Below are 13,370 nucleotides of genomic sequence, written 5' to 3' on the forward strand. Positions count from 1 at the left end.
AGAGAGAGAGAGAGAGAGAGAGATAGAGAGAAAGAGAGAGAGAGAGAGAGAAAGAGAGAGAGAGAGGTTTCAGCCCTGGATTCGAGAGGAGGCTAATTTACGAGTCTTGTTTTGCCTTTCAGGAAAAAGGGGGAGATAAGAGGGGGAGGGTGGTTGGTGAAGGAGAATGCAGCAATCACATTTTTAAGCATGCAGAAGCGGGCCGTTTTCGGTTCCTAGGCTGGTGTGTCCCCCCCACCCAAGGCCAGCAGCCGTATGGGGAAAGCAGCGGCAGACACAGATGGCATGGACACTTCCACAAGGTCTGCCGCTCTGCCCTGCCTGCTCTGCCGGAGCCCGTTCACCGCCGTCTCTCTCTTCCAGCTCGCTCCGCCGCCCAGCAGCACTGCAGCACAGCACAGGCTGACGGCATGAGGCTTGATCCAGTGCATTTCTCCATGCTGGTCATCGGGGTCTCCTTCGCCTGTTACGCCCCGAGTCTCAACTCCCTCCAGGACCAGGCGTACCGATCCGCCGTGGTCATCGAGGGCGAGGTGCGCTCCTCCCCGGAGAACGTCTCCTCCCGGGAGCCCTACAGTGTGAATGTCAAAGTGCTGGACGTGTGGCCCGTCAACAGCGGCGGCCTCGAGAGGGAGCAGCTCGTGACCGTCGGGGACTTCGGTTCCGAGGCCCCGTGCACCACGGTGGAGAAGGACCACAGATATATCTTTTTCATGGACCCCACTGCTGAGCCCCTGGTATTCAAGGCATCGTACGCCCCTGTGGACGCCAGCGAGCCGGAGCTGAAGAAGGATGTGGAGAAGGTGTTGTGCGAGGACTGCGGTAAGTTTAAGGCTTTCCCCCCCGTTCTGCCTGCCGTACACTCACACCGCACTATCAAGGGCCACTGGAGCTGCCATGGCGATGTAGGGAGACAGCCACCGCTCTCTGGCGGCGCGTGCACGTGTGCAGTCTGTACAGTGTGTCAGCGTGCATCACATGTGCACGCCGACTGACACTTTAATATCTCCATAACCTGGTCACCCATAATTAAATGAGAAGCATGGCAGGGAATGCGTGTGTGCGTGTGTGTGTGTGTGTGTGTGTGTGTGTGTGTGTGTGTGTGTGTGTGTGTGGTGTGTTAGCACTGATGATCCAGATACTGGAACTTCATTGTAGCCTGGATTCCAGCAACGTCTGCATAATCCATAATTACATTTAAGTCTTAAGGGGAACACATAGGCAAAACCAGGGTAACAGCTCCTCTGTGTGGGTGGGTTGTGTGTGTGTGTGTGTGTGTGTGTGTGTGTGTGTGTGTGTGTGTGTGTGTCAGAGAGTGATATAGTTACACGTGAGAGTGTGGTAGGAATCAGGGACACCATCCTTGAATGGAGGTAACCTCCTTTCCAAACTTTGTATAGTTGCTGACAGTCAGTATTACCGTAAATGTCCCATGCATTGCCGTTTTACATCAGACTGTGCCAGTGTTGACTGCAGTGACACTCTGTGGGTGGTGGTAACTGTTCAAATCTCTCAACTTGTTGCAAGTTTCCACCATGGACATCCTAAATTGTGCTTCTTCTTTCTTTTGTACACCAAACAGCAAGTCTTGTAGCACTTCTTGGTTTTGAAATGACTGATTCCTGTGCAAAATAACTAATGTGAACCAGCTAGCCAGGCCTGAGAGAAACTCTGTTAAAGTTCAGCGTGGCTGTTATACATGAACAATCTGAGACATGAGAAGAAGAAAAAAGACCTGGGCCTGTTGTGCACCTTTTCTCCTTTTATTTCTCTCCGACAGGGAGAAACAACTTGAATTTGACCCATTTTCTTAACAAAAGTTAAAGAAAAAGGTCGAGTATCGGGGTCAGCTCCTTGGCTCATGTAACACTTAAAATGAGCTCATAGAGAGTGTGAATTTTACTAAATCTTCTAGTTGCAAATGTCCCTTACTTTTCACTATATTAACCAAAAAAATGTTTTACATGACACGTCACTTAGCTGACACTTTAATCCAAAGAGACTTGCAATTTCTATACATGTCAAGGGTTGCACGCCTCTGGGGCAACTAGGGGTTAAATGTCTCGTTCAGGGACACGTTGGTTGATGTATCGCAGTGGGAATCGAACCCAGGTCTCACACACCAGAGGCATGTGTCATATCCCTGCACCATCACCACCTACCATGTAGTACTGTGTGAAAGCATCTGCTTGTTCTAGGGCCAACGTCGTAAAAGTACACAGACAGGAAGTCATTTCCCCTGCTACTCTAAGGGCACAAGATCTTAACTGTGGAAGTGTCCCACTTCATCATCTTTGTTATGCGAATGTGGGGCCAAAAGCTTTAAAACAATGTGTTTATACTGTACGAAAACTCATTTCCCGGCTTTAAGTTCTTCCAATCCATCAGCGTAGTTTCCATGCAAACCAACAGTGTGTCTACAAAGTGTTAAATCCTAATAGGACGTAACTCCGATGTCTTAACAAAGGGTTCATCCAGCACTTGAGCAAACAACGTGATGTTCTATTTTTACCTCCGTGCTAAAATTATCAAGTCATTTATTTATGACAGTGCTGTTGCAATAATGCTTCTGTCTCGAACACAAGCAGGGATGAGCTCAGGAGAGGAGATACCCACTTATGAGCTGATTCACCCCACGCACACACACACACACACACACACAGATACAGGGACAATTAGACACTGCAGTGTGTGAGGTGACACTATACATGCACTGTGGCAACCAGTAGCCACCGAATGTCCAAAAGAATCATAAGAATAGAAATGTTTCTTATTATGGTCCCGTCTGTTTCTTACCTAAGGTTGGATGTGTTCATATTCCAAATCTGATCGCAGAAATCCAAAATCCAAAATCCAAGCCCGGAGTTAGTCACGAGGTTAAAGGTCGTCTTCAACCTCATATTTAATAATGGTTTCATCTAGTAGCTTTGAATGCTTTACAGAATTAGTTTGTACTCTTGTATTTCTTCAGACAGTTCTGCTATGGTGAAGTTGAGTTGAGATGCAGTTTAACAAGAATATTAATAATGTAATAGTATTAATAATATTTAAACATTATACCTCTCTTTGCAGCACAAATTCAGCTTCATGTGTTGACGTCAATGCTCAGGACATCTCAAACTCATAAACCTATTATTATTAATATTAATATTAAACCAAACAATCCCCTTCTGCAACACATAAACCTATTATTATCATTATTGTTGTTATTATTATTTTTATAAAACTAAATAATCCCCTTCTGCAACACATAAACCTATTATTATCATTATTATTCATACTATTATTATTATAAAACTAAATAATCCCCTTCTGAACACATACACCTATTAATATTATTATTATATTATTATTTATAACTAAATAATCCCCTTCTGCAACCAATAAACCTATTATTATTATATTATTATATAAAACTAATAATCCTTCTGCAACACATACACCTATTATCTTTTTATATATTATTATTAAACTAAATTATCCCCTTCTGCAAAAATAAACCTATTACTACTTATTTATTATTAATAAACTAAATAATCCCCTTCTGCAACACATAAACCTATTACTATTTTATTATTATATTATTATTATTATTATTAATAAAACTAAATTATCCCTTCTGCAACACTAAACCTATTATTATCATTTTTTATTATTATTAAACAACTATCCCCTCTGCAACACATAAACCTATTACTATTATTATTATTATTATTATTATTAAACTAAATTATCCCCTCCTGCAACACATAAACCTATTACTATTATTATTATTATTAATAAACTAAATTATCCCCTTCTGCAACACATAAACCTCTTTTTATTTATTATTATTATTATTATTATTATTATTATTATTATTATTATTATTATTATAATCAGACCGGAGACGTGGACATGACGATTTCATTTGAGACAGATGTAACTGCAGCTGGAGGATGGATTCGGGATGAGGGGCGTGTCAGCGGACACACACCCTGAGTGGAACCAATCCCAAAGCTAGTCCGAACACAGCCAGCCAATCACAGCCAAAATGTCGGAATGCCCACTTTCTGTACACACCCCTATCCAATTCTATCATCAGACTGTAAAAAAAGGATTTGTGTTGTACTGTGCACGTTCACAGCCGAGGCTCGCTGGGAATTCGATTGTTCCAGACGTTTCTTTACAGCTCTGTTCAAATTGTCACGTGTAATTGTAATGTTTGACTGGTGTGTCTCCGCTGGGTGGAGGGACACCTGTCCCCTCGGACCCACTTTGATAACTCAGCAGAAGACCGAGTGACACAGGATGCAGCTCTGCTGTTGCATAATGAACGAGAACTCTGCAGCTGTTATGTACTGGGGGGGGGGGCGTCTGCCGTGACAGTACACACTCTACTCTGGCACACTGGGGGGCATGTAACTAAGTACACTTACAAATCTGAGGTACTTTACTTGAGTATTTCCGTTTTATGTAACTTTATCCCTCTACTCCACTACATTATGGAAACCAACATTGTACTTTTTACTCCACTACATTTATTTGACAGCATTAGTTACTTTGCAGATTTAGACCATTAACCCTCATGTTGTCCTCATGTTGTCCTCTGGTCAAATTGTCCCGTTTTCCTATATCAATGTTCTAACTACCCAAAATAACATGGTGTATTTCTCACAACGCTCTTTGGCAAGTACAAATCTCTACTTTCATTCATTTTGGGGCGTCTTATTCAATTTTATAGCATTTGAAAAAAGAATTGAAGTGGCTTTGAAATAGTATTGAGTAAAAGTTGACATATTCCAGTCTGGGATTATCCATCAACATCCATTCCTTTGATTTTAGTCTAAATAATTCTTAATTTCTGCTTTTCTAACTTAAACGTTTGGGATAATTTCCTATAAATGAGGTTTATTGACCATAAATTCCCAAAATAACTGTAAAACTAAAGTTAATAAGTTGGTGTTAGATAGTGTTGAAGACGTCAATAAGAAGGACGAACATTGAAAAAAAGCGTCAAAAGTGTTGAAAAAAGGGACAAAAACGTTAAAAAAAGTTAAAAAAGTTGATCAAAGGCATATACAAAGGCACAATAAAGGGTTGATTTTCAATTTTGACGAGAAGACAACACAAGGGTTAAATCAGCGAATGCATTATGATGTATTACGATACCTGGTAATATAAAAAGTAGCTGAAATTATCAGCTGCAACATCTTTATAGTAAATACTCTTACATTTGGTACTTTAAATGGGCTGTTCTTGAAATACTGAAAAAACAAGGAAAAACTCATCAACTTATATTCATGTTCTGAATGTCAAGTACGGCCCCTTTAAGTATACTTTCAACTTGCACTTTTGTACTTTTCCCTAAGTGACATTTTAAATGCAGGACTTTTACTTGAGTATCTTCGCTGCATGGTGAGTATGGAAGAGCAATAGGGCCACATCAAAAAAACGTATTTGCGTTCTAAGTTTGAAGTCCGAATTCAGAGAAAAAGTCAGAATTTAAATACATTTTAAACTTGTGTCTCTAATCCTGTTCTACTTTAGTAAAAGATCTGAATACTTCTTTCAACGCTGCACTACAGTGCTTAGCAGACGTTTACACACCCATGCTAAAGTTGACTAAAAAGAGGAATAAAAAACATCTTTTGGAAATTGATATCATGCCTTCATTGAATGAATAATGTATAGTAAATAAATAAATGTACTTCCTTAAAATACAGGGGGCATAAGTATACACACACACTATGTTAAATTCCCATAGAAGCAGGCAGATTTTTATAATTAAAGGCCAGTTATTTCATGGATCAGGATACTATGCATCCTGATAAAGTTCCCTTGGCCTTTGGAATTAACATCCGCATGCCCTCCACCATACCTAGAGACTGGCATGGTGTTATTTCAGTCAGCCTAACAGCTGGTTTGATTTGCATTGAGAGATGATCTTATGGAAATGCAAATCTCTAGGTATGTTGAAGGGTATGGGATGATGTGTGTATTTACACACATCAAATGTCCTTATATGTGTCCTTACATGGTTGGCTTATCCTCATTTTTTTTAATTAAGGCTTTAAGATGAATTTCCAAAAGATGTATTTTTATTCCTCTTTTTAGTCAACTTTAGCATGGGTGTATTCACTTATGCTAAGCACTGTATATCTATACAGTATCTATATGTACATATATATATATATATCAAAACCTTAAAAAAAACAAAGTGTTGTGCAGAGTTAGAAATAATGAGATATTGGAATAAACAGAGCCTACACTGTTAGACTTTGCTGTGATTTCTACAGTTACTTACCACAAAATGCCCAGCAATTGCATTATGGGTATTAACATTTAATTTACAGTGATTTACTGTATATTTTGAATTTGCGGTATTGATTAAATGGCGAGAGGTGTCAAGTAACAAAGTACAAATACTTAGTTACATTACCTAAGTAGAAAGTGTGGGTATCTATACCTTACTGGAGTAATTCATTTACAGCAGACTTTGTACTTCTACTCCTTACGTTTTAAAAATAGCCTCATTACTCCTATTTCGGTTCGGCTTGTTTTCATTCCGGCTTGTGTTCGTTCAAAAAAAAAATAAAAAAAATAAAACCCCTATCCAGATAAATGGGATCCGGATAGAGAGACTCCGTGGCCCTCCCAGATTCCTGCAGCTGAGCTTGGATGTACATTTACATTCCCACAGAGACTATTGATAACATGCCTATGATTTTTTTGCACCATTACAATATCTTCCGCTCCATGAAACACACCTTGATGCTCAGTAGTACACATATATGGTGGTTTAATGTATTTGCATTTTAATAAAATCATTTTTTAAATGGGCATAGATGCGGGTGAAACAGGTGCATCCCAATTTCTTCAACATTAACATCTTATCACAACATCATAGTCATTATGGCCTGCAGAAAAATGTTTTTAGCGGGGGTGAAGGAGGGGTAGTGCACTATAGGCTTTTGTCCTTAATAGCATTTTTTTCTCCTTACATTACTTTTATACTTTAAGTAGTTTAGTTATACACTTTTACTTGAGTAAAAAGCTTGAGTTGATACTTCAACTTCCACAGAAGTCTTTTTAAACCCTAGTATCTATACTTCTACCTGAGTATTAATACCTTTTGACACCTCTTCCCTTTCTCCCCTACACCCCCTCCCATCTCACACATCTGACCCGAACACAGAATCCATCTTGATGAGGCAGATCAGACTCTGTAGACCTGGCTGCAAACATCTGATGTGAAAGAACGGAGTACAACCTAATCTAGAACTCAAGGCTGCAGGAGTGGAGTTATTGATAGGGATTCTGTGTTCTGTCCTGAGCAACATGTAGGTCTCTGTCTCCGTTGAGTTCAACTGGCCTTCACCGCCTTCCCCTCACCACTCTCTCCCTGCTTCGCTCGGTGAAAAATAACTCAGGTGTGTGGACGGCTCACATTCCCCGAACTTAAAAAGTACAAAACCAATCCTATCCTACACCCCAGGCGGTCTCAAGCCTAATGTAGGTCTTCTCTGATCATTGCGGTTGGCATGCCTTTTGAAATACATTGACAGTTTCATCCTAAAATAGCATTATCTGATGCCTAAACATGCTCCTGTCACTGTATCTGGTGCTGCATACCTCTGTTCTTTACCCCCCCCCATTTCTGTCTGCCTCCTCGTGCTGTAGCCGACTGTAGCTGAAGTGTGCGGTTCAGCTTATGCCTGCCCTCCTGTCAGTCAGCCCCACAGAGGAGGGGGGAAACATAGAGAGAGATCTTTAGCTTTCAGATTAGAAATAGATGCCGCATTATTGCATATGTGAGACTTCCAATAATAGCCAGGGCCTTTTTCCTCGTATTTCTTTTTCACTTTGGACAGGCCGACTTTCCAGTCTTCATCCCGAGCTTAACCACGCTGTGACCTCAGCTCTGTTCTTACTGTAACACATGAGAGTGGTATCAATGAGGGGTGGGAATCGATAGGCTTTTTACCTGTCTGTTTACCTGTTCACCTGTGCCGACCTGGTACCCGTTTAACTGGTCAAAATAAAATATACTTTCTGAGTGAAATCCCAAGTCTGGTCCTTCAAGTGTGGACACCTCACAGCTCAAAGAAACACTTGACAAGCGTAGCATCGCAATATTTTCAGTGGCAATACTGTATCGATACACAGGCGCCAAGGATAGATCTTTTATCATACAGTATATGTGTTGGTCAGTTTGTCCCGTTTTGCGGCAATAAAATTGAAATGAGGTGAAAAAAACAGAGAAATGATTCTTTTTAGATAAAACAGATGTTGACAAAGTTTCCTTTTGGGGACATCAACAATTTGAAGTTGGAAAAAAGGTTACAAATTGCAATACATCGCAGAATATCGCAATATGTTTAAAACTGCAACAATATGGTATCGTGGCAGAAGTATCGTGATGATATTGTATCGTATTCTTATAAAAAAAGTGAATAAGCACACTTTAATATATTGTACTATACCTTTAAAAGCCGTCTGTGACATAGATCTCAGAACACACACAACTCTCAAATAATCAACCAAATGACAGTTGGGATTTCTTTGCTAAATTGGGCAGTATGTGCTTGTAGATGTGTGTGTGCATGCAATTGTATGTAATTGCATATAAGGGGTATTGAATATGAATACAAAGTGTAATTACAGATGTGTGCATGCACATCAGATTATGTTGACTACCTGACCTATGCATTGCAGACAGTCCTTGCTCGTGTGTACCACCAGCCCCTTATCAGCAGCAGTATAATTTCTCTGGGCTAAGGTGCACTCCTGTCTCTCAGCTCAGACCCACATTAGTGTGTACAGCAGCTGGAGGGCAGAACTGCTGTGCCATTGATCTCCAAATCCCAGAATTAAGGGAATTTCGCTCTGGTGCAGGATGTCAAAACAATCTTTGCAACAGGAAAACACATCCAAGGCCACACCTTGGACAAGTCGTTAAACAAGCCCCAGTGAATTTAAGCTTTCGTTAAGTGCTTTCTGTGGTGCTAACACCTTCAGGTCTGTGGTGAACAATTGTCCCTATTATCCAGGGGATGACAGATAAGTGTTTGTGGAGCCATAAGAGAATCAGAGTTGTACATTTTCAGGCTCCTCGGTGCATTAATCTCATGCTCACACTGCCGTTTGGATCGGGAACAGTACTTTGTGAATTCTTTAATTAGAAGGCCTTTCACCTAAAGCCAGATAATGATGTGAATGCACATGCAAGGGGATTCACTGGTGGAATCAGTGACTTGACAAGACTAAGATGTGTGTGTATGTGTGTGTGTGTGTGTGTGTGTGTGTCGCAAGAGGTCATTCACATGTCTGTCTCCTCCTTTTCCCCCCTCTTTGTTGCATTATCTGTGTCTATTTCAGACACACTCTGTGTGTCTATTTCTCTTCTGTTTCTCTCTCATTCTTTCTCTCTCACTGTCCTTGTCTCAACAGAGCATTATACCTCCACACACACACACACTCTCACACAGCCATGCCAGTTAGTTGTTGCCGCTGTGCTGCAGATGCCCCAGTGTGCTGTCATTAGCAGGAAGATCTGGGGCTGCTATAAATTATGCACACTGAATAACAGAAGGCTGAGGATTTCTCCCCTCTGCTTCTGCCTGTGTTGTGTGTGTGTGTGTGTGTGTGTGTGTGTGAGGATGCATAGACCATTGCATTTGCTAATTTCTGTACTACTGACATTACACTGATTAACTTGACTTGTCGATATGTGTATGCCAGCGAGCTTTTCTGTGGCTCGTGTACACGTCCTTCAGATATGTAGCGTGTGTGACAGAATGTGAGTGTGTGTGTGTGTGTGTGAGTGTGTGTGTGTGTTTGTGTGTGTCCTTGCTTGTGAATAATGTATCAGCACTCACCTTTTTCAGCAGTCAGCCTTAGTCGAAAAACTCTGATACATGCCTCTTAAAGGGACCAGCCCAGCGCCACATGGCTCAGTTTGTGAATGAGAGAAGTCTTTGTGTAACCCCACTTACACACACACACACACACACACACACAGACACACACATGCAGATGCACTGCACACACCACCCACACACTAATGCGGCTGCTGCTGCACACACCCTCCTCACTGCATCAGCAAAGTGGCTGTTTCAGACAGGATGAATTTGGCCGGTACTCTCTCTGTTTCTCTGTTCAGATTACTTCACGGCAGAATTAGATTAGACATCAAATTCAGAATTGAATAATTAGAAATGCAATGCCAAGAATTTGTCAGTTGGCATTCCAGATAAAACATTTTTTTTTTAAATGACAAGTTATCTACTGTTTCGATGAATTTGAGGCGTCTTACTGTTTTCTTGGAAAGCCAATTTTAATCTTTGGCATTCTTCTGCATTAGCAGCCCTGCTGGGCCTGGCTGTAAGGGGGTTGGCATGCAGTCAGCAAAACGCCTCATATTCATGAAGTTGTAAAATGACATTTTCCACTGTCACTCTGGGTAAGAAGTGCTTTCTCTCTCCCATCCAAGGTGCATTTGAGCAAGGCATGCAACTAATGTGACACTTCTGATCAACTTCCACGTGAACACGAGGAATAGTGAAACAATGGATGTATGCGCTGCAAATAAAAGGGTTAAACCATCCCTTTGGTTCTATATTAGTCTATCTGGCCCAGAAAGGCGTGGGCTATCTTTATCTCCCTTTGTTGTGGCGATCTTTGATGGTGACAGGTGGAGTATCTTCATCTGTCTTGCAGATCTCCTCCTCTTCCTCTCTAGATGTTTTCTCTAAACTATTATTGGCTTGTGGTAGATACTGGGTGTTTGTTTTTGCATCATATTTTGGGCTTTTGAGAAGTACTGGATCTGTATTTTCTTTTGAGGCAACATTCCGTTCATTGTTTGAGAAACTGTTGACAAAATGTTGCCTGATTTTAACTTATGAAACAATATTTCAGCTTCATTTGTCAGCTTGCGTCGAGATATTGAAGTTGGTTGCCTGTGATTGGACAATTTTGCCGCAATTACCGAGATTGATTTTGCTTCATTTTTATCTGCACCGAGGTAGAATACTGTAGATTTGGAGCTGCACAGCAAGGTGCATCACCATCGTCATCACTCTAACAAGAGAGCTAAATCTTCCAGTTGGTCAAAAGAAATTATGTTGCTATATATTTTAGTCAAAATTGTTTTTGTAGTAAAAAAAAGTCCTGTTATTAACCTTCAGCAAGAGAAATTATCCCTTTGAACAAAGGGCTGGTTTTATTGTATATTTTTCTTAGTCCATGAAGACTAATGCACACGGGAATATATCCGGTCCAGGGGGTCCCAAAGTGAGGTCCGGGGACCCTCAATGGGCCTTGAAGGGGCTTCCAGAGAATGGTGATGTAGGGTGAGACTCGAAAATGATGGAGAAGACTTCATACATGACGAATCCCATGACTTTAGATTAAATGCATGAAGAATAGTTGACATGCAATCACATGCAGTGCTCAAAGATTCTTAGTCTTAGTCTTTAGGACCCCCCCTCTTCTGGACCCACTCATTCCTAGCATCATCCTCCACTCAGGAGATTCATCATCAGACAGACACCACTCCTCTTGTGGGCCCCTGCGACTCCGGTCCCCGATATACATCCTAAGTATGTTATTGTCCCTCTATGACTCTTTCAGGGCCCCCTCCTGTTATGATTTGACCCCCTTCACATCTGGATCTGGACCATTTCTCACGCACAGGGCCCCTGACTCATGACCTTCAGTTTCCAAAGGACAATTTCCTCTCATGAGATACTTTAGAGAAGACATATATATATATATATATATATATATATATATATATATATATATATATATATATATGAAAATACCTTTGGATAAATGCAGAATGAATATTCAACCTATCAAATGGGAATCATTTATTTTCCATAATTTCATCCATAAGAAACACAATGACAGAATTTTGAAAGACTATTTTGGTCATGGGTGGCATACACTTTCTGTAAAAAACATCTAAAAGCAAAAATGTTATCATATGGGGGACCCTGGGAGAAATTTCTTATTAAATGGGGCTCCGTGGTGTCAGTTGAGGGGTCCTTCACGTGAAAACGTTTGGGAGCCACTGAATATGTCTGTCTGTACTTTTCCTTTACACTTTTTACACTTTTATTTCTGTACTGTATTTTCCTAGCCTGCTTATGAGCCCACTCATTCCTAATGAAGATGTAAATGTGTGAAAAACTGGTTAGGAATATTTAGTAGCATTTTTTAGGTTATGGAATTTCAAGATGGCCTGTCGTAATTTTCTTTTTTTATTAACAAACATCACTGTTTTGGAAGTATTTTCAGACACAGATTACAATTTTTTTTTTTTCAATTGCTCGCATGTGTAAAACTCCAACTCCAGTCTGCACAGCAGCAGTTCATATGGACCAAACTCTAGTTCCTTTTTCATTGCTTGAACACAGTTTTCAAATCTCTACGCACTTATCCCATGACTCTGACCGCAACATACACAACGCTGTGGATATACAGCACGTTGTTCACATGCTCACACACCGCTGTCACACCCGTTAACCTCCCACTCAGACAGAAGAGATCTCAGTCTGGTGTCTATCAAACTCTGCTGATTGGAATTTCAGCTGAAAGCCTAAGCAGGTGTCTTGTTTTAGACTAGTTAGTGAACATGTACAGTACCCAGAGAAAGCTCAGAAAGGCTTTGTTTTTTAATACAAACACCAAATAAGAATGAAACAGTTATACACTGAGAGAAACAGGTAAAAGAGCAAAGATACCAACATGTTGCGGCTGTAAGCAGTCCGAAAGAGTGCTGCCGCGAGGGACTAAACACTGAGAGATGCACACACCTGTGACGCGCTCTTGATCGTATTGCAAAATGATTTTATCGTTCTTCGTCTTCCATATGTACAATACATTGAACATTGCTGTTACCTTATGTAATTGTTAACTGGTGCGTAGAAAATAATTGCATTATACTGTGTGCTGCGTTGTGCGCGGTGCGCGGTGCGGTGCGCGGTGCGCGGTGCGGTCAACAAAAGTGTTTGCTCCCAGCTTCACCCCCTCTCCGTCAAAGCCCAAAGAACCAGGTGCACAGGTGAAGCAGACTAATATATCACTTCCGTTCAAACCGTAATGAAAACGCCCACCACCTACAATATTAGCGCACAATACAATAATCAATAAATGAGACCATAAACAATTTAATGTGGCTCCTACACAACATGTCCAGGTCAGATGTCTGACGTTACATACACACAGCTATGAAAAAAAGTGAAAAACACTAAATCTTTACTGCAGTAAAACTGCGTTCTTACTGTGTTTCAGAAAGTATTGGAGGTGAAAGCAATAGAAACACCACATTCACTAGTATTTAGAGGTGATGAAGACATCCAATGTGATGAAGAAAACCT

At 40.8% G+C, this 13,370-nt stretch overlaps 1 protein-coding gene and 1 long non-coding RNA gene across 2 annotated transcripts in view; one reads left to right on the top strand and one right to left on the bottom strand.

Annotated features, from left to right (window-relative positions):
- Positions 1 to 6: 6 nt before the first annotated feature.
- LOC116685920 (pro-neuregulin-2, membrane-bound isoform) overlaps positions 7 to 13,370 on the top strand; it is an 81,793-nt gene continuing 68,429 nt past the window's right edge. The window contains exon 1 of the mRNA XM_032510838.1: positions 7 to 822. Within this exon, the coding sequence (XP_032366729.1) occupies positions 411 to 822 (412 nt within the window). The 5' untranslated portion in view covers positions 7 to 410. The remainder of the gene's footprint in view (positions 823 to 13,370) is intronic.
- LOC116685969 (uncharacterized) lies at positions 1,998 to 11,030 on the bottom strand. The gene is made up of 3 exons (XR_004331095.1): positions 11,018 to 11,030; positions 9,679 to 9,688; positions 1,998 to 2,158 (listed from the first exon to the last, which is right to left on the bottom strand). It is a non-coding gene; the product is annotated as an uncharacterized LOC116685969 (long non-coding RNA).

This window comes from Etheostoma spectabile, unplaced genomic scaffold (genome assembly GCF_008692095.1).
Source record: "Etheostoma spectabile isolate EspeVRDwgs_2016 unplaced genomic scaffold, UIUC_Espe_1.0 scaffold273, whole genome shotgun sequence".
Classification (NCBI taxonomy): Eukaryota; Metazoa; Chordata; class Actinopteri; order Perciformes; family Percidae; genus Etheostoma; species Etheostoma spectabile.